General features: G+C 33.1%; 1 protein-coding gene and 1 long non-coding RNA gene across 3 annotated transcripts; both read left to right on the top strand.

Annotated features, from left to right (window-relative positions):
* The first annotated feature begins 8,299 nt into the window (after window positions 1-8,299).
* On the top strand, window positions 8,300-12,518 carry LOC110903686 (18S rRNA aminocarboxypropyltransferase). Of its 2 annotated transcripts, XM_035983237.1 has the most exons (11): window positions 8,300-8,483; window positions 8,571-8,599; window positions 8,680-8,729; window positions 8,844-8,909; window positions 9,000-9,040; window positions 9,137-9,273; window positions 9,486-9,576; window positions 10,858-10,929; window positions 11,222-11,334; window positions 11,757-11,879; window positions 12,080-12,518. In XM_035983237.1, exons 1-11 carry the CDS (start codon window positions 8,404-8,406, stop codon window positions 12,097-12,099), a joined length of 822 nt encoding a protein of 273 aa, XP_035839130.1. In that variant the 5' UTR covers window positions 8,300-8,403; the 3' UTR covers window positions 12,100-12,518. The 2 variants fall into 2 exon arrangements, with proteins under 2 accessions (XP_035839130.1, XP_022005157.1); XM_022149465.2 differs by lacking the exon at window positions 12,080-12,518 and having other exon boundaries at window positions 8,301-8,483; window positions 11,757-12,045.
* Window positions 12,519-18,353: 5,835 nt separating this feature from the next.
* LOC110905877 lies at window positions 18,354-19,486 on the top strand. Its single transcript, XR_002573500.2, has 2 exons — window positions 18,354-18,475; window positions 18,960-19,486. It is a non-coding gene; the product is annotated as an uncharacterized LOC110905877 (long non-coding RNA).
* Window positions 19,487-22,496: the final 3,010 nt, after the last annotated feature.

The following is a 22,496-nucleotide window of genomic DNA, read 5'->3' on the forward strand; positions in this document are numbered from 1 at the left end:
TTTTTATTTTTTAAGATTGAAATGTACGGAAAACTATTTTTACTCCTATTGCTTTATCATTAAAGTTCTTCAGAAATAAATAAAAAAAACATAGATGTTAAACACTTAAACCCTCATGTATTTTCTTAGTCGAATTCACAACTATATATATAGCTTTCTACATGTTATGTATGTAAAGGAGTGAATGTAATGTTCCATCTTTTAATGTAAATTGTGCATTTGCCCGCGCTTGCGGCGATATGTTTTCATCGGTATTCGATCGGTATCGGTTCGATTTGTCATATCGTTTGTATGATACCATTCAAACATCGATGTTGATGCTGGTGTTTATATTTATTGTTTTTGGTCAAACAACTTTCGTGCCCATCACATGCTTTAAAAGCTTAAACTGGGTTAAATGTTAAACCTAAAATTAAAGATTTAGGATTCCCAAACTCAGAGTAAAATTAATATAAATTGGTTATTGATTATGATGTTGAGAGAGAATGAGACACTTAAAGGATTGAAATCAGTTCAAAAGATTTTCTATAGGATAACTAATTAAGTAATAACGAACACGAAATTGCAAAGCAAGAGGTAATAGCTTCTTGTTGGGCTCTATATCTATATATAGATATAGATGTTTCGCCGTTCAAAAAAAATAGCTTAGCAAGTCGATTTCAAGCACCAACCAATAGATAACATATAGATTTGATTAGGGGCGGACCTAGGTAGAGCCTTGGGTGGATGGACGTACCATTTGAAAAAAAAAATAGTGTATTTTTAGGCAAAAATCGCGACTGCATCCGTTGAAAATATTCTTAGACCACTCACCCGCAATTCTAACAAATAATTTTTGGGTCCGCCACTAGATGTGATGATTAAAAACATTAATAAAAAAAACTATTATTCATGAAGACTTTGAATTCTTATCTAAGAATAATAATTTGTAAATCATTGAGATTTTGTAAAATACCTTAATGTAATATATTAGCTACTTGTCCTCGAGGGATATAATCTACTGTTAATTGTTAGAGATGTCTCATCGATATCTAAGAGGTGAAGTGTTGAAATCCTACAAGATGCAGACATAATAGTAAATTAGTTTGTAAAAGAAATATATGTGTTAACTAATTATGTGCAATATGAAGAAGATAGCAAGTTGAGGGACCTTACGTTAAAGATAGTATTTGTTGAGAATATAATAGAAAATAAATTTGACATTAGATAGAACAAAAATATAGAAAACAAATACATAGAAAATGGAGTTACGGAGATTTTAAACCAGTGAAATTTATAATTATCTGTATATATACTATACTAAGTTAAAATCTCGTGTGTTACACTAATTGGATAAATATAATACTATTTATTATTAATCTATAAATAAGCAAGATATATATGCATAAAAGGTTGTACCTTTAGCTTTGAGAGTTTTTAAAAAAAATGAAAATCTTCTTTTTTAACCTTAAAATTTTAATATTTAACAATTTAAGTTTAAACTTCTAATCTTTGTTTTTTTTAACCCTAAAGTTTTAATCTTTGACAATTTACCCTAAAATTTTAATCTTTGACAATTTAAGTTTAAAATTTTTAATATTTCTTTCCTTTTTAACCCTAAAGTTTTAATCTTTGACGATTTAAGTTTAAAGTTTTAATCTTTAGTAATTTAACCCCTTTGATTAATTTGATTTTTTACTTCTAATTCAAAAGTTTCCATCTTTTGCGATTTAGTCACTTTGATTGTTTTTACTTATGTGTTATAATCTTGGCTTTGGTGGTTTTTCAAAGAAAAAATAGTTATGCATATGGTTGTTGTAACCTTGGTTTTGGGGGTTTTTTTTAAAAAAATATTTTTTTTACTTTTCATCCAAAAGTATTTCATAAATTATATTTAACCTAAAACTATTTGTTTTTTTTACTTTTAACACAAAACTTTTTATCTTTTGCAATCTATCATCACAACTTTTTTTTACTTTCAACTTTGCTCCTTTATAGTTTTCATTTTCCGCAAAATTTTCGCTTTATGCTTCGTTCTAAATTCTGTGACTTAAAACATCGCAACGTACGTCTTTGGTTTAGCGTTTTCACGTTTCGTTCTAAATTTTGCGAGTTAACACAACGCAACGTGCGTGTGTGGGTGAACGTTTTTACATAATTTTTTTCCCGTTTGACAGGTTCAACATAACGTGCGCATCCTAAATCGACTTAGTTATAACTAAAGAATCTCTGCCGCATTGTGGTGGGTCATAATTCTAGTTTAGTAATAAAAAGGTTATGTCTTTAAAGATCCTGTGTATTGCACAGGTTAATTATATATGCACATTACACGGATTGAAGAATTTTATTTTTTGTTAATATGAACAGTCGTCAAGATATGTCTTTAAAATTTGACATATAATAACTATCCATAATACAAATTTATTTTTAAAAAATGATAAGTAAAATCATGAATTATAAGTATCTATAATTAATTTCACACATTATACGAGAAAGTCTGTCTTTGAGCTTGAATTTGAGAAGGTATGAGTTTATATTTTTTTACTCTAATCTTCAAATACTCTATTATTTTATTGCTTCCAATTTGTATTTTGTTCTACTCATATATAACAAAGTTTTGTATTACATTTTGTAGATGTCAAGGAATGAATTTATCATAAAGACTCCTTTGAGAAACATATACGACTTTTGGCAAATCATGAAGGTTTTTATAAATTTATTTAATACAAGAAGTACAAAAATATTTTTATATAAATCAATTACGTTCTTATTTTTAAATTTATACAGCCTCAATTTGTTGTCATACTTGGTACTATTAAGGCTATAGATAAGCATTTTGGTTGGCACTATATGGAGTGCCTTAAATGTTTAATGGAGGCGGATACAGATCTTATAGACTGTGTGGGTTTAAAGGAACATTTGTTTCATGTGTGCAACAAGTCAACAACTGTGATTGTGATGAAAGGGTTATATATCCAGTTCCAAGGTAATATGAGCCTTTTTTTTATCTATTTTAATATTTCTATGTATTAAAAAATAATCGTTTTGTATATATGTGTTTTTATATTTAATTTAACTAGATTCAAGATAAAAGTTCAAGTGGAAGACATTACTGATGATGTTCTAATAATATTATTTCGTCCTCTGGCTGATGAAATCATTGAAAAAGTTATTCTCAAGTCGGTCGAACAATTGCTTCAAAAAAACACAACACCTGTATATATAAATAATTTTTACTTCTCCTGTATTTTTTTCTCATTATATATAGATATTTGGTTATATTAATTTAATCATAAAATATTATGATTTACAGGATGTTGAAGAAGTAATGTTTCTTGTGGATTTAAACAAGTTGATTTGAAAGATGTTTGCTTTTAAAATTGAGATGACAACTTATAATCTGACTAACTTTGATGAAATGTATGTTGTTACAAACATGACTGATGATTGGTCAATTATTAATGAGCTCAAAGAAAAGATGAAGGTTACTAAGGTATTTTTTATTTCAATAGATGATTCATATTAATACATTAATATTTACATCATATTTAATTCTATTATTAGTTACTTAATTTTGACATTTATTTCAGAGAAACAATAAAGAATTTATAAAAAAAAAGTCACATTCCAAGCGTTAAGAATGATGATGCTAACACCAGTTGTGATATCAATAAAATCAACAAGCGTAAACTGGTTGACGTATACAACTCTTCAACTCCATGTAATTTCAAGGATTCGGAGAAACTTAGCAAGAAATATACTTAGCTCCTATCTCTATTAATTTAAAGCAGTTGTTATGATTTTTATGTTTTTACCAATGGGTTTTTTGAATATTTCAGTTTGTTTGACGTGGTTATTTGATCTTTATATGTTTTTTTATATCTATGAATAAATCTATCCTTTTTAATCAATATTTTTTTTCCTTTCAATTTAATCAACTTATGATTTGTCGTGTAAGGATTTCATCACAATGATCAGATTACTAAGTTTAACATTAATCGATGAGTCTTAATAAAATTAAAAAAAAAACAAAATATATATAAATTCCTAAAACATGTTTATAGTATGTTTGTGAATTTTATTAGTTGAAAATTCAACTAAAAGAGTAATATAACATGATTAAAAAAACAAACAATATAACATTTTCTATCGGTTTACGAAACAATTTTTAACTCAGATATCAATAAGAATTAGAAGGTAATAACCTTTGCACGAAAACTATGAATACACATGTAGACAAACTTATGATACTGATGAAAAGGAACAAATAAATTATTGTCGGAAGGGAAAGAAGATACTAACGACTTTCAATATGTTGTTTGTGTACCTTTTATTATCGAAAACTAAATTTTCTTAACCCGGGATGTTCCCGGGTGATAGCCTAGTCCATAACTAAATAATAGATATCCATAACTAAATTCGTTTGTACCGCATAGTAACATGTGTCCCCTCGGATTTTTATTTTACTGGGACATAAGATTTAGTGTGACACATTTCCCGAATTAAAAGTAACCAACATTTCCTCCATTCTTTTTGGTGAGGCACACACCGGTCACTTTTATACGATGCAATGTTTATCAATAAGCGGTGGCTTATGAAATCCCAAATACCATTACACACTGAATACGATTACGTATAATGGGCTATGTTCTTCTTCAATTAGGTTATTAGGGTTTTTGTGACACGCTGAATACGATTACACAAATGATTATGCACATCATAGAACAATCGGAGCATTGGTTTTTCAACACACTAAAGGCGATTACGCATGATGTACACAAAGTGGTTTATTTAAAACTAACTAAATTAACCCTAACCTAGACACTATAAGTTCTAAATTTATAAACTAATATTATCTAAACCTAAACCACACAACCGACACGTGTACCAGTCAATGTAGTACAACTAAAGTAAGTCCGAGTATCGAACCCACGGGACTCTACTGATTACGTTAACTAGACTCGATTACTATCTAAACTGACTCGACTTAATTTGTTTTGATATTTGAAGGGGGTTTCTAACAATCTAATGAGCTTAATTAAATGATTAACACGGACACGAACTAAGACCGAGGATGTTATCAGATGATGGGAAAACACTACCTATGTTAAAATCCTACACATGTATGACAAGTTTCTATCGGTAATGGAATTGTTGTGGAACTCGGATCTTAAGATACTAAACTCAAATAATAACCAACAGGACCCTAGACCCTTATCCAAATGATACCTATGGAAACCTAAAAAACCGATAATCTACCAGTTTAGTGGATTCCCTCACGGGCTTTCCTATTCTAATATGATGTACCCTAAACGACAATCTACATCACAGCATGAAAGTCAAGAGTAGCTAGGGATTCTTAATCAAACTCGATAAGCAAAAAGTGGAACGGAAACTAAGGTGATCTTCTCATAAAGTATCTAACCCTAGCAATCTAACACTAAAGCCACCTTTGGATTGAAAACGTTGGGAAGCAATAAAAACGCCTAGAATGGTCACAACTATGCTGACTGCACAAAACACTTGACTTGTTAAATAACATATTCAACAAAAACGCTAGCTTACGAAATGTCGACGCTGGCTCAAGAACAAAAAACGATCAGAATGTTGTTTCAATACCGAACTAACCCAAAATCATTCAAAACATATCGAAATCTATCCCAAATGATATGAAATTGATTCTAAACAATTTGACACACTTTTAGACAAAACCAAACCACTAAACACACATATTCAAACCATTTTCACCCAAAATTTTTGAAAAAAAAATACTTGAATATTTTGAAAAACCCAAAAGTTTTTACTTAAATCATTAATCAAGAGCACTAACTCACTAAGGCTTTGATACGAAGCTGTAGATCCTAAAAGCTTCGAATCACAGTGTTGGTGATTGATGAAACACACAAGCACCCATTATTTATGTGTTTAAATGTTCTAAATGATGCACCAAAGATGAAAATAAGATGAAACTAGGTGAAAATAGTAATCCGACAATACAAAGAAGATGAATCCTTTATCTAAAAACCTTCTGGGTTGTCAATTGATTAGCACCAAAATCGGTTACACTTGATTACACCTTGAAAACACACACTAGAATCACCAAGAACCCTAAAGTGTGCACAATCTACACATATATACAGGTTGTCGACGTTTTTGTTAAAAACATCGGCTGCATAAAAATGCCACACCCATATGTTGGTCTTATAAGACTTTACAATATAAGCCCCTAGCCTTTATACAAACCCTAAAACAGCCCTAAACTTTGTAACTCAAGCACCAACGGTCTCAAACGAACCTAATGCATACTTCATATATCAAAAGATAGAATAAATTTAATCGTTAAATGCTTCTTCATATCCACGTTTGCCATCCAATGGAGCGCGCTAGTGCATACCACAACACATTTAGAGTCAACCTTAAATTCAACTTCTCAAACTTCCTCTAACTATTAGAAATCAAGCCTAACACATGAAAGCATGTTTGATAATAGTGTACTCGGGTTCCTACGACTACCTTGAAATCATTCCTAGTTGCATGATAACCAAAACCCCAACATCTGAGAATGACCTTAGGGGCAAGCATGGTGTAAATTAGGATTAATTTGGTGTAATTCAAGAGCATGTAACATTTGTCATTAAAAAAACACCTTAGAACTCGAAAAGAGTTAATAGTGGTTGCACTAAGATGAGTAAATGAATATTTTCTTAAATGAAATCATGCTTAAAAATAATTTACAAACTGGGTTATAAATAAATTCATTAAACACTTGCTGAATGAATTTTTTTAACGTCTAATAAAGCCCGGCCATCCGGGTGCACAAATGATAAAAGGCCACCCATGCCCGCGATCATAGATGGCACCGATGACCCGACCCGCCATCAATTCAGTGAAAACCCAACCCCCAAAGACCCATCGTAGTAGTACTTCTGGCTTGTGTATCACATTTTGTCACAAACAAGACTCCAAACGGGCACCTTCGTTAGAAAAAAATCATTAGGTACCGCTAGAGCATTGCCCCTTTGCTACCTGTTGAATGAAATTAATGGAGAGTATTGTTGTGTATGAAATAATAAGCAACCAGTTATTTGGTGAGTTTTGTAATGTTATTGAAATTACAAGTAACCATGTGGCTAGAAAAGCTAAATAAGTAACTAAGGATATATTTAATGTCTTTTAGTGAAATTGATTGTATGAAATAGTTTATGTTTGAAGGGCCAATGCCCAATGATTAATGAGGTTGTGTAAGTTTACGAGAACTCAAAAGCTTGGGTTAGTGATAGTAGGTGAATACGGGCCCATATTGATTCGTTAGGATCATGTGAAGTTAAATGATAAAACGAACGTTGAAAAGAGCATAAATAAGTGTTGATGACAATAATTGAATGTGAGCCTGTTTCAATATTTCGTGGGTTACATAAGTTAAGAAAATTAAAACGTACAAACGAACCCAGTATTCGATATACGTAACAGGCTCACTCTAAAAGATATTGGCTCATGAAAGTGAGATAATAAAAGTTCAACGGGTAACTAAAATATAGTAACGTCTTATTGAAATTTCAGATAGAAATTTTTAAAATTTTTTACCGTACTATATAAAACGCATGAATATGTGGGATATTTATAGTGGTATACTTCAGTACATAAAACACATGAATATGTGGAATATTTATAGTGGTATATTTAAGTTAATAATAGGAATTCCGGAGTCCTTGAAATACAGGGCAATTGTGGTCAAGGTTTTGATTATGTTTTCCTATAGAAAAGTTTAACCAGCCAATCCTTACATGTCCCGCTGATTACCTATGACCCAACGTGAACGAGATTGGGTTTGGGAAATAATTTTAGAGTTGTGGTCGAGGTTAGGAATACCGAAACTCGATCAAGCCATACTTCATCTATACTATAAGCTATTTAACTAGCCACATCATTTGCTTTTTTTTATGTTAAATATATGATCACATTTTTTATACTCAATTGATTTACTCAAAAACACATTCTAACACTAGCTCAGAGATGAGCATTTGGGTTCCGAGTACTGGTACCATATCACACCGGGTATATTCGGTACTAATGTCCATTTTCCCTATTTTTCTGTACCAATATCGGTATTTACGGGTAAAACACCGTACCAATACTAATTCCCTGTTTTTCGTTACCAATACTTTCGGTACCGTACCGATTCGGTAGCAAGTATCATGCTCATCCCTAACTAACCCAACCTGAACAGACCTAGACCGGCCCGTCTTAATTCGGCCCACTCTTCGGATTTGATTTTCTAAAAAAATCGAACTCGGGTTTAGTTCTGTCGGATCTGTTTTCAACCCGACTCAAACCCCTACCTGCACAGAAACAGATTCTTCTTTCACAAAACCCTAACATTTGCTGGTCTAAGAAATATCTGCACTTGACGCAATTCTATTCCAAATGGGTTACAACAAGTCTAGAAAGTTCAAGAACAATCATCACGCACACGGTCAATCTAGCCGTACACATCAACCAAATCGGTAATTTCATCTTGTATTTCTTACTTAAATTCATTATATTATATAACTCACAATTTGACAGTTGATTTTATGTTACCGTTTGTTCAGTGAAGATGAATCTCTCCCTGCTGATCCTGGTATTACTTTCAATCAAATGTTTGTTTACAGATAATAGTATTGTCTTTATAGTGTTCAATTCGTTTCTGTAATGTTGCAGAATCTGAAGAAGAATCAGTGGCAGTATCGAAAATTCAGCTAGCTATGTGGGTATGTTTGTATATTGATTGAATATTATAGTGATCTATGGTTATAATTTTGTGCTTGTAAGATTTAGGAGTTATTTCAGTTCTAGAACCCTAATTTATTACTTTTGAGTATCAGGATTTTGGGCAGTGTGATGTTAAAAGGTGTACCGGACGGAAGCTAGCTAGATTCGGGTTGTTGAAAGTAAGTGTTGCAGTGAGATAGTTTGGTATCTTCACTTAAAAATATCATCTTTATATTAATTTCATTTGATTGATGTTTAACGTTACGCAGGAGTTGCGAGTAGGAAATGGTTTTGGAGGCATTGCTTTGAGGTATTTGATTTTTTTTCTTTGATTTGTGCTCCTGAGAAGAGTTATTAATTGAATCTAGTTTATCATTTGTTTATTTTGATGAATATGTATTTACAGTCCGGTCGGACAGCAGTGCATTTCAAGGGAAGATTCGGACCTGATTAACAGGAAAGGTTTGGCGGTTGTAGATTGCTCTTGGGCACGATTAGATGATGTACCTTTTACAAAACTGAGATGTCCTGCTCCTCGTCTACGTAAGAGTTTTAAACAAAATTCTCAAAATATGGCGTTTAAGTATATTTAACAAAATAAGTAAATGCATGCTGTGCTGTGAATGTATCAAAATATAGTTGAAAAACCTATAAAATTGGTGCATAGGTATTTGATGATTTTTCAAGCTCTTAAATAGTTAAATTCAGTCTTGTTGCTATCTTCCTTCTAAATTGATTGATTGGTTGCGATGCAGTACCGTGGTTGGTGGCGGCAAATCCAGTAAATTATGGTCGACCCTGTGAACTATCTTGTGTTGAGGCGTTAGCTGCAGGTTTAATTATATGGTAATTACCTTTTAACCCTTGGTGAATATTTTTTATATAGAAGCCTTTGTAGAATAACTTGACCCCCATTGCCATAATTAAACATGAGCGCAACTTATAGTAATATCTTATTAGACAGAGAAAATATTTATGCTTCATAGCAGGGATAGAAGTAGTTTGGTAATGAGACCGTCACCATGTGATTGCTATGGATTATCATGATACATAAGGTTAAATTTGGAAATTGAACAAAAGATCCATTTGCTACTAGGAGTTGAAGTTGAATTATTTTTTCTTAACTATGCACATGTCAAACAGATGTTTATGATATGTTCCCAACACGGTTTACAACATGTACATGAGTACATCTAATGTTCAGTTGTTCACTGCTTAAATTTATGCATTAAGCCATTGGCATTCTATCGTTTGTAAATGCACTATGTGTGATAAGTGCAGGCTCTCGAACTGAAAGGGTCTTTTATGTAATTTGTTAGAAGTTGAAGTTTGGTCAGAATATAGTTGGTTTGGTCCGAACTTAAGGCTTTCATGTAGTCAGGACTTAGGTTTTCAACCTAGTCCGAATTTATATAGTATAGATGGTCAGGACTTCCAAGTTTGCTTGTATTGGGCTTTGGGCCCTTTTATATCCTGACTTTAGTGGTCAGGACTTGTTCTTGTATATATTCATTTAGTGAAATGACAAGATTATATTTCTTTTGTGGAAAGTTTGTGCCTCAAGCAAAACCCTAATCATTACTGTGTCTGCATTGGCGGCTACTATGTGTGACGTCATTCATCATCTGAGAATACCCTGTGTATTCTCAGATCATTCTCTTTCTCTTGTTTCTTGATCCAATATTCTACGGTGGTGATTGCTAGGTGGATTCTGCACACCTAGTGATTGTTCTTTGAGTGAGATCCTAGGCTAGGTGACCTTACATCGTTGCTATTTATTTATAATTTATAAATAGTTCATTTGCATTTCTGTAGTAATATATTATGTTTATATATTTTTATCTGTTTGTTTTTAAATTATTGGGTTGAAACCACACTTTAGTTTTTTTTTTTTTTTTTTTTTTTTTTTTTTGTATAGAGGAAAATACAATTCAAAATAAAATGAACTCAACATATTGGATAATAGTCTTAAAATATGCATCTATATTAACTGCCAGTTCCTTGTTATGTACACTCTGTCGTAATCACCTGATATAATGAAGCCCATGCTATGCAATAATGTTAAGTGCATGTTAACTTATTCGTAAATATATAATTTTTTTCTTTTATAATGCATGTTTCCCACAGTGGCGAGGTAGAAAACGGTGAGTTGTTGCTAAGCAAGTTCAAATGGGGCCATGCTTTCTTGTCCCTCAACAGGTACTTTGAATACCTTCTGTACTCAAATTCTTATATTTATCATGTTACATTTTGTATGCATATGTATTTTTATCGGCGTTTGCTTAGTCAAATGATAGTTCATCTCTTCTCTCTTTTGCTAATATAATTTGAGTGATTGAAAATTTGAGATCTCTAAAACCGTGCTTGCACTTGCTTTACAAACAATCACTATACTTGAAAAAACTAAGTAAAAATTGGCATTGCGTGAATAAATCGATTTGAAAGTAGTACGTGTCACTACTTGATTGTTGATAGAGGTTTTGCAATTCAGGGAACTTTTGAAGGAATATGCAAAATGTGAGAATAGCGCTGAGATTATTGCAGTCCAAAATTCTTGGTTATCTGAGCAAAGTTCCAAAATTCCCAAGGTTTTGGCAAAAGAAGGTATTTTCCTTACACAACATATATATAGAGAGAGGGGTATGTTCAATACAAAATCATATATAAGTAGACAACTACAAGAACAACTAGCACTTATACTTATGTGATACATAAGACGGTTTTCGCTTCTCATTCTTTCTCCCACTACATGTGATTATTTTCCATGCACCACTTACATTTGCCTATGTGGTTATTAGAGTTTTCTACTTAAATTGTTTTGTATTGTATTGAACAAACCCCTATATGTATAAGATACATATTTAAATACTAAATAACTAGTCACACACATATACATACATATATATGTATGTGATTGTGTTGCAGAGCAGTCAAGGTCCGAAGAAAAAACTAAGACACTTTTTTGTTGCCATCTTTGTTGTTATTTCCCTACTGGTACTTATTTTCGGTATTTTGCTTTTTTATAGAGGAGTCAAAAGAAGCATGCCATAATGAAGATGGAGAAGCATCAGATGATGATTCTGATGATGGACTACCGCCTCTTGAAAGGAATTTAAACCACATGACTTTAGAAGAAAGTGATACAGAAAGTGAGTAGCATTACTTGTAGTTTTTATATCAATGCATAGCTTTTTTCTCAGCGCTTGTTTCACATATGAATAAAACATGATGATATTAGGTTGTTTTAATGTCCAAGTTTGAAAGTTTTGATTCACCCAATCTTCTTTCGAAAATTTCATTTGGCTTTTTCTATAATCGAGTTATCTTATATGGTTTTGTAACTCTGTAGAGGTCAATAGTGTGATTTAGTAGTATGCTACGGGCACACTCGAGGATGGTGCCCTGACATGGTGGAATGCCCAGGTTCAGATGTTGGGTATCGAAATGGCAAATGCCACCACTTGGGAAGACTTTAAGGAGTTGATGAGGGAGGAGTAGTGTGACCTCTTATATAATGCTTTAAAAGACGAACCAGTAGGTGCGGTCTCAACTGGTCGGCTTCGAACGGAGGAGTCAACCATTGCCTTTTCGACTGGTTTTGCTCTAGTTTTTACCGGATATTTATTGCTCAAAACTTTTCGGTTCATTTGTGCTTTTGCCCATTTAGCTTGTAACCGTTGTTACCAATGGTTTTCGGGTTAAAAAGGTGGACCAGCTGGTCTTGTTTCATTTTCAAAACAAAACTTGATTGATATTTTTTAAAAGAAAAAAGAGTAATCATTCATATATATATATTTGTCGGCATAAATTGTACATTATAGCAGCCGACAGTACCTACACATCCTTGCTTGCCGCTACCACCGCCAAGGCCCAAGTGTAGATCCTAACTCACCCTTCACAGCATGTGCAACTCATAATTTTATACAGATTTATTAAACTATTGAAGGGCAGCTTAACAAAAAAAAACATGACTAGGGACTTTATTAGGTTACTAGTATTCAGCCTCTGTGTTGCAACGGTTGTCATAAAACTGTGTCAAGTAGTAGCAATACTACACCATTGTCAGCGACCACCAACACCAGAAAAGCTCGTAAAAACAAAATAAATAAAAACGGGAAAAAATAACGCCGAGTGAAAAGCGGACGTAAAATATTTGAATCACGCACGCTCGTTGCTGAGAAATTAAACTGAAACGTAAAACATAGAAAAAAATAACTAAGTTCATCCAGGGCCCGCAAGTTGGATGAACTTGTAAACGCAGAAAAATAGATGTGACACGACGTGCCAGTCAAAAAATATACGAAAAAATGTTGAACCCCACACGCACGCACGTTGCGGTGCGTTAACTCACAAAATTTAGAATGAAACGATAAACTTGGGAAAGATGAAAAGTATGGTGGACCAAAATTGAAAATAAAAAAGAGTTGGGATTAAATTGCAAAAGATAAAAACTTTGGGTTAAAAGTAAAAAAACAAAGGGTTTAAATTGCAAAATTGAATTTATTTATTAATTTTAGATAAAGATAAGGATAAAAATAAATGATATCTATAATATTAATATTAAAAGAAATTTATTAAACAAATATAAATAAAATTTATAAGGTTGAAGGAGAGAATTACATCTGACATTATTTGGAGTTTTTTATTATAAGTTAGATTAATTATTATACACAGGAGATAACTCTTTTCATACATGTTAATTCATTTCTGGTTTACACGACTTCGGGTATGTTGTTTAGATGTAGACGTGTCTTGTTTTGTTGTCAACTTGTCATTGTACCCATTTGATTTTAAGTGGTCGTGATGAAGGAAGAAACCAAACAACGATTGCAAAATGACAACAAAAGCTTATGGGTTTTAGTTGTCTTCGCTTCTTTCTTTCATCACGACCACAGAAATCAAATAAAAGATAAGAGCTTTTAAGTTGGTGGATTTTTTAATCTAATTTTTAATAGTGTCAAACGAACTATATATAAACAGTGATAGACCATCTCTTCAATCAGGTCAACCAATGATTAGTGTTTTGAGGATCACGATCCACAAAGTGTAATGGAATTATTTACCCATTCAAAACGTAAGGGGTATAGGGTATAAACGATTGGTGTTAATTGCTCAAAACCCATCTAATCATTTGTGCTTTGCCCATTAAGCCTGTAATCGCCTAAGTGTAAAGTTAAAACAATACACTTGACATCAATAAAAGATTCATATACATTTACCAATTACCGTCATAAAGTGTTTAACTTCCAAGTATACTTACATTCTCTTTGTGATTGCCTCTAGCACGGTCAGACTTAGATTCGTAAACTCACGCCAGTATAAAATACGTTAAAAGTAAATTACACGGATGATTCATGCATATGCTCATACTGCATGTTTGGTTATTTCTTAGGAAAAAATACAAGTTTTGTCCTTTATCTTTATACCACTTTTCAGGCGGTGTCCTTTTTAAGGAATGTTGACAGGCGGCGTCCTTTACTAGGTATTTTGTTGCAAGTTTAGTCCTTTACACCCAACCCAGTTAAAAAACCTTGTTAATTGTTGGGTGTAAAGGACTAAACTCGCAACAAAATACCTAGGTAAAGGACTAAACTTGCAACAAAATACCTAGTAAAGGACACCGTCTGTCAACAATTAACAGAGTTTTTTAACTGGGTTTGGTGTAAAGGACTAAACTTGCAACAAAATACCTAGTAAAGGACACCGCCTGTCAACATTCGTTAAAAATGACACCGCCTGAAAAGTGGTATAAAGATAAAGGACAAAACTTGTAATTTTTCCTATTTCTTATAATAACTTATTTTTGGACCAAGTTATATAAATTAAGAATTAAGAAAGGGAAAATAAATAAATATGTTACCAATGAGGTGGTGGTCTATTGGCAAAGGCAAAACCTTTAAACACCTTGGGAGAAGAAAGTCTTGAGTTCAAGTTCCACAGACGACAGAAATAAAAGAAATTTGTCATTAAAAAAAATTAAATATGTCACATTACACTTACGAAATTATATTGGAAATAAGTACAATTGAATTTATGATGTGGTTGTGGTTGCTTTATATGCCGTGTGTTACTTTTGTCATTGTGAAATTGTTGTCCTCACTCCCTCAAAATTCGGCTGATTGTGAAATCGGCTAATAAAAAAGAAAAATAAACAAAAATATAATAGCTTGGTAACGAAATATTACGGAACAATAGTACAAATGAGTTTATGTTGTGGTTCTCTCATCTCTATTTCTTTGATGTTGATGTGCATTGGCTTTTTTAATCATTGTGTAATCATTGTCCTCGTTCCCTCCCTTCATCACCATCAAATAAAAAGTAAGAGGAATTTACCTATTGGATTATGTGTTCAGGAAAAAGATGAAATACAATGAACGTTATCATACAAAATGCATGAAATATCTAAAAAGTTAAAAAAAAACATGGTGATATTTTCGTAGTTATTTATTCGTAGAGTATAATTATCAAAATTACCCTACAAATGATCTTGTATGGTAATTTTGTAAAATAATATTGTAAGGTAATTTTAATCTTATAGGACAATTTTGTAGAGTATCATAATTACTCTACAAATGATATTGTAGGGTAATTTTGATCTTGTAAGGTAATTTTGATCTTGTAAGGTAATTTTGTAGAGCATCACAATTAGTCTACAAATGATCTTGTAGGGTAATTTTGATCTTGTAGGGTAATTTTAATATTGTAGGGTAATTTTGATCTTGTCGAGTAATTTTGATCCTATAGGGTAATTACTGAGTAAAGTAATTACGAGAATGTCACCACGTTTTTTTTACCTTTTCATGCCTTTCGCACATTTTGTATGATAAGGCTATTTGTACAGGATCTTTACCCTATGTGTGTAGTGTAATGGCCCAATTAACTAAATACAAATAGTGAGTTGAGTTATATAAGGGTGTAAGGGGCACCTTCGGTGACCCCATTCGGTGACCCAAGTCACCTAAGGGGAACACCGCCGCCATCACTTAGGTGAGTGGTTTGGGGGAATGAAATCGGTGGGAAGTCACCGAAGAGAGTGAGGAGAAGGACCAATGAAATTTTTTTTTTAATAAAAAACCAAGTCACCTAAGAGGGGAGTGCCGCCAACAATTTAGGGTGTTAGGGGAGTTTAAGAGGGGAGTTGACGTGGCACACGAGGATTGGTTATGCGTAAGAGAGGGGACTCCCCTCTTAGGGGAGTGCCCTTACACCCTAATACAAAGAGTTTGAAAATAAGAAGGGTAAAATTTACTATAAGTGTTCAAAGAGGAATCAAGTAGGGCTGGCATATTGTGTATACCCGTACACGATAAGACACGACACGATAAGACACGATACACTAAATCCTATACACTAACACGACACGATAACTTATCGTGTCCTTTTTTTCAAACACGAACACGACACGATATACACGAAAATTACCTGTTAATACGAACACGACATGCTATCTGAGAGTTACAGAGGGAGTTTAGTGTTTTATTTTTCTTGAATTGAATGAGAAATGAAAATAGAAAGGAATTAAGGAACCTACACGCACATGGCTGATGAGTTTTATTTAATTTAATTTCTTATCGTGTACTAACGGGTATTAACAGGTAAACAGGTATTTAACCTGTTTATACACGAAAATTAACAGGTAATCTCGTGTCTACCTGTTTGGTACACGATACCTGTTAAGGCCATACACGATACCTGTTAACTTCGTGTAGGTTCGTGTCGTGTATTCGTGTAAAATTGCCAGCCCTAGAATCAAGTGGGATGGTAATTTTGTTCAAGAGAATAAAAAGAATATGCATATACAAATCAAATGCTATTCCCTCCCATTTTTCTAAATGTCCGTAATTTTTTTTATACGTCATTGGTTTTAAAAAAATATATACCATAAAATTGAGCATCTTTTTATCTTTAATATGAATACCATATTGTTATAGTTTTCAAAAAAAATCGAAAATCTAGTTGTGTATTACACAATGGACATAACGTAAAATATAATGAGTGTCAAACTAAAAACACAATGGAAAATAAACCAAAAACACAATAGATGACAACAGATAAAAGACACAATAGACAACAGACTAAAACACAATAGACATAACGTAAAACACAATGAGTATCAAATTAAAAACATAATGGAAAGTAGACTAAAAACACAATTGATAACAACAAATAAAAGACACAACGGACAACAGATAAAGACACAATGGACAACAGATAAAGACACAATGGACAACAAACTAAAACACAATGGACAACAGCCAAAAAACACAATAAATAACGAATTAAAACACAATGGACAACAGGCTAAACACACAATAAACAACGGAATAAAACATAATGAACAACAAAACAAAAACACAATGGATAACAGACTAAACTAGGGGTTTCAGAATTCGATTCGGATTCGAAAAATTCGAAATGCGACTAAAAATGTTCGAATTCGAGTTGATTCGTATTCGATTCCGGTAATCGAATTAGAATCGAATACGAATTTATGATCTTCAATTCGACTCGAAGTTCGAATTCAATTTATATATTTTTTAATATATGTATATACACACACAACATATATATACACACACACATGTAACTTCTAAACTTGACCTAAGCATGACCTACCTCCATAAGTGATAGTTTAGCATCCATAACATTACCAAACCTTCTGACAAATAGCCGACACTACTTATTTCCAAATTTTTACCTAAGTTAAATCGCTATCAGTAACCAACATATCTTCTAAATTTTGGTGTTTTGACATATTGATAGTTAATTAGTTTTGCAGATTGTTATATTTTATGTTGAATATAATTATTTGTAGTAGTTTTAAAAATGAAAGTAATACAATTTATTGTTTAGAGTGAATTTGAATTAAATCGAATTTATTCGAATTCGGTTCGAATTCGAGTTTCAAATACTAATCGAATCGAATACGAATTCATGTAAAAAAAAATTCGAAAAATTCGTTATTCGATTCGATGAACACCCCTAGACTAAACACAATGACCAGAACCTATAACACAATGTACAGAAAACTCACCCAGTTGAAAAACACAATAATCAGATCCAATAACACAATGTATAGAAAACTTAAATATAACACCATCTTCATTGTGTTATATGTTCTAATAAATGTTATAGGTTCTAATAAAAACCCAGTGTCCAAAATCCAAATTAACATTGTGTTATAAGTTTTGATAATAGCACAATATATAGAAACCCTAGTAAAAACGTAATGACGAAAACCAAGTTGAAAGACACAATGACCCGATCCTTTAACACAATGCAAAGAAAACCCAGTAAAAATGTTTTTATTTTTATTTTTATACAACAATATCATACTCGTATTAAATATAAAAAAAGTCTTGTTATTATGGCGATTTTTCTTTATAAAAAAAAGTCGTATGTAAAAGTTATGGACTTTTGAAATTAATGAGAGAGTAAATTACGTTTTTGGCCCCTGTGGTTATATCAGTTTTACTATATTAGCCCAAAATAAGAATTTTTAACGTATCTGCCCCCACGGTCCCTATATCTAACAATTTTGGCCCCTGATTCTAACCAAACCCCAACTCTGGTTAACTTCTTGATCACATGGATTGCACATGATGGATAATATGGTAATTTTACCTCCCCATATTCTAACCAAACCCCAACTCTGTAACCAAACCACAACAGCTGCCATAGACGACTTTTTAAATTTCTTCATATTCCCCAAAGAAAATTCAGCAAGCTCTTCAACCAAATATCTGTGAGTTCATCCGTTCTTCATCTTTCTATTGATTTCCACCTTCATCTTATCATACCCACTTCAGTTTTTGGATTTTACGCAACCCCTTTTCATGGGGTTTCATGATTTCATGAAATTGATCTGGGTTTGTTTGAATTTGAATAGACGTTAGGGTTTTTAGGTTTAACTGATAATTGCTCCTTTGTTATGATGATGATGGTTTCATGTTGCCAGAGTGATTGAATTGTTTATATACCTTCTTTTTGATGAGATCTATGACATTTAAATGCTAATCTCGTTTATTTGGCTATTTGTTCTGTTTTTATTTAGAAAACATCAGGTAGGGTTTAGATCATGAACTTCAAGTAAGTTCAGAAAAATACTTCTTTAGGATAAAAGTTGAATCAACCGAATCTAGATGTTTGTTTTTGTTGCCCATTTTTCTTTTTTTTTATTTGCTCTTTTATTTGTTAGCAGTATAGTTTTCTCACCCAGATGAGTGTAGGTTCGCCGGAAGTTGCAAGTTCGTCGGAATCTGGGTAAAGTCGCCGGAAGTTGCAGGCTCGTGGATGGGGTGGGGTGTTTTATGTTTAAAAAAATTAGACACCATCTCACTTGAGATTGATTGATTGCTTGTTCTGATTGAAGATGATGATGGTTGAAGGTGATGGGTTAGAAGATGATGATGATTGAAGAGGGTAGATGATGAAGTGATGAAGAAATCTGCAAATGTGGGTTAAAAAGAAATCAGGATGAAGGGGGAGGTGAAATTACCATATTACCCATCATGTGAAATCCATGTGACCAAGAAGTTAACCAGAGTTGGGGTTTGGTTAGAATTAGGGGCCAAAATGGTTAGGTATAGGGACCATGGGGGCAAATACGTTAAAAATTCTTATTTTGGGCTAATATAGTAAAACTGACATAACCACAGGGGCCAAAAACGTAATTTACTCTTAATGAGAGGAATTAACATGTGTTTTGCGTATGGAAATAAAAAGTCAATAAATGTAAGAATTCTTTTATAACCCTCTACTATTTTCTTCTTTCTAAAATTATCATCCAAATCTAAGATCAGATGACTAAAATCCTTCTTATTTATTTTGCTTGTTAATCCACAAACAACGATGGATAATTCATTCCTTTATTCTTTTCACGTCACCTAATAAGTAATAACTGGTTTTTAAGTATGGATAATGGATGCTTACTACTCTACATCTCTACTCTCTACTAACACTAGTTTGAGGTCACACTACAAATTATTATGAAACTAGCTCTATACTTCCGTGCGCGTTGCGTACGGGACCGCTGAGAAGAAAAAAAAAAGAAAATATAGAAAAAAAAAACACTAAAAGATAACTGAAAAAAAATCAACAAAAAAAAATTATGGTAATGATATTGTTTGTATGAAATTCGTGGTCAGATATGAGCAAATGGTACTGGGTGTCGGTACCGAATTTCCCGAACCGAAAGATCATAATTACCAATTCGGTACCGACTTTTGGCGTTCTTAGTACCGGTTCGCTACCGGTTTTTACCTTCATATACCAGTACTGTAACCAGTATTTTCGATACCAGTACCGATTCGGTATCGGTTGGCACCAAGCTCATCCCTACCCCTGAAACTAAAAAAAGAAATCATTAAAAGTTAGAAGAAAATCAACAAAAAAAAACGTTGTACGATACCATTGTCCGTACAGTACCCGTGATCAGGGATGAGCAAATGGTACCGGGTAGCGGCACCGAATTTCCCGAACTAAAAGATTTTCAATATCAACTCGGTACCTACTTTTGATGTTTTCTGTACAAGCTGGTGCCGGTTTTTAACTTCATGTACCGATACCGAACATGATCACCGCCCAATTTACCCAATCACACAACACAAAACCTTATATGACATGTACAATTATACATGTACAAATCCTAAGCCTTATGCTAAAGTACAAACAAAACATAAGAACCTACAATAAAGAATAGCATGTAAAACCTTTAATGCATAGCTTACAACAACTATAAGCATAACAATGTTATAAATTGATAATATATAATTAGTAAAAGAGTAAACTGCCATTTTGATTCCTGTGGTTTGGGCAGTTTTGCCATTTTAGTCCAAATCTCAAACTTTTTAAATATGGGTCCCTGTGGTTTGCATTTTGTTGCCATTTTAGTCCAAAACTCAAAATTTCATTTTGACTGTTTTAAGGTCCTTTTTTGTCTTTATCTGCAGGGGTAGTTTGGTCCATTTAATTTTCATTAAACCAATTCATTTATTAAACCAATTACATCATCATCTTCAACCCTGCCACACACACACAGTCACACACACATTTTCTCTCTCTATACGTATACATTCGCACACTCACCTTCTCTCTCTCTCTAGAATAGTTTCAACTTTCAAATCTACTTTCTCTCTCTAGAAACCTTTCAATCACTCACCGATTGTAACAAACAATGTTCGATTCGGTTCTAACAATCTGGCAGCATGTGGATCTCTGACAAACCCTAACTCTGTGATTTGTTCAGAACTTTTGTCAGATTATTGAATCTGGTGAGTTGAATCGGTCAATGGCAGCTTCCTCTTCGAGAGGACCAGTAAGTTCATCGTTCTACAATAACAACAAACCTTCAAGTCCGTTTTCGTCGTCTTCATCGTCTTCTTCGTTCAAGCAGACGGTACCTCAATCATCCGCATCCGCATCGACATTTTACAGAGGCTTCGGAAACGGTTACGGTTCCAGATCTGATAATTTTAACCTCACTACTTCCGATTCGATGTATTCTCGTGGCGGTTACGGCGCGCTTTCGCCTGTAGGTTATCCATCTGCTATCTGCTGATGAGATGATTGATGAGCCGATTGATGATGTTCTGAGATCCGGAGGAGGTGATAGCATTTCTGTTACAATTCGGTTTAGGCCTTTGAGGTAATTTGATTAAGTTCAGTTAGTTTCAGATCTTTATTTGAATTGATTTGAGTAGTAAATGAAGTTTTAGTTGAATTTGTATGGTATTAAGACAATGCTGTATTGATCTGGTGAATTTGTGGTGACTGTAGTGAAAGAGAGTATCAGAGGGGATATGAGGTTGCCTGGTATGCCGATGGAGATAAACTCGTGCGGAATGAGTACAATCCGACCACTTCGTATGCGTTTGGTACTATATCTGGAGTTGAAGATGATGATGTAATTGGGAACGAGAATGATAAGGGGGTATTCTAGAGAGAGAAGGTGAGTGTGCGAATGTATACGTATAGAGAGAGAAAGTGTGTGTGAATGTGTGTGTGTGGCAGGGTTGAAGATGATGATGTAATTGGTTTAATAAAGGAACTGGTTTAATGAAAATTAAATGGACCAAACTACCCCTGCAGATAAAGACAAAAAAAGGACCTTAAAACAGTAAAAAATGAGAGATTTTGAGTTTTGGATTAAAATGGCAACAAAATGCAAACCATAGGGACCCAGATTTAAAAAGTTTGAGATTTGGACTAAAATGGCAAAACTGCCCAAACCTCAGGGACCAAAATGGCAGTTTACTCTTAGTAAAACATAAGGATGTATAGCAACTACTTTTGATTGCTAAAACCTATAGGTTCATTTGTGCATTGTCCAGTTACTCGTAGCTAGCGACACTAATAATTCTAGGTCTAAAATGTTGAACCGCCCGATCTTGTGTAAGAGTTAAATATAACATATTTGTCCCCTCTATTTTTCATACACTATATAACTTCTGTAAAATTTTTATGAAAAAATTACGAGTTTTAGGTTTTAGAACGGATTAATCATCTAGATGAAAAAATAACGAGTTTTAGGTTTTAGAACGGATTAATCATCTAGATAGGTAACAATATATGGTATACAAATATATTGGTTTTACCTTATAACACTTTAAATATAAGTAGGACTATTACTTTTTTTCTGGAACAATGACTTTCTTGTGTTAGGCTACCACACTGTCAAAATTGGAAAGCCCCGTTGGCCTACCCTGGCCAGATTATGTTGTCTTAACCAGGTCCACGCTGGCTTCAGAGTTTGGCTTGAGTGTTCC

The sequence above is a fragment of the Helianthus annuus genome, chromosome 14 (genome assembly GCF_002127325.2).
Source record: "Helianthus annuus cultivar XRQ/B chromosome 14, HanXRQr2.0-SUNRISE, whole genome shotgun sequence".
NCBI classification, from domain to species: domain Eukaryota; kingdom Viridiplantae; phylum Streptophyta; class Magnoliopsida; order Asterales; family Asteraceae; genus Helianthus; species Helianthus annuus.

What these genes read in the sequence shown, in the direction of transcription:
- LOC110903686 (XM_035983237.1), top strand. Translation starts at nt 8,404, where the DNA reads ATGGGTTACAACAAGTCTAGAAAGTTCAAGAACAATCATCACGCACAC. An exon ending in ATGTCCTGCTCCTCGTCTAC is followed by an intron (nt 9,274 to 9,485) that starts GTAAGAGTTTTA and finishes GTTGCGATGCAG; the next exon opens with TACCGTGGTTGGTGGCGGCA. An exon ending in GCTTTCTTGTCCCTCAACAG is followed by an intron (nt 10,930 to 11,221) that starts GTACTTTGAATA and finishes TTTGCAATTCAG; the next exon opens with GGAACTTTTGAAGGAATATG.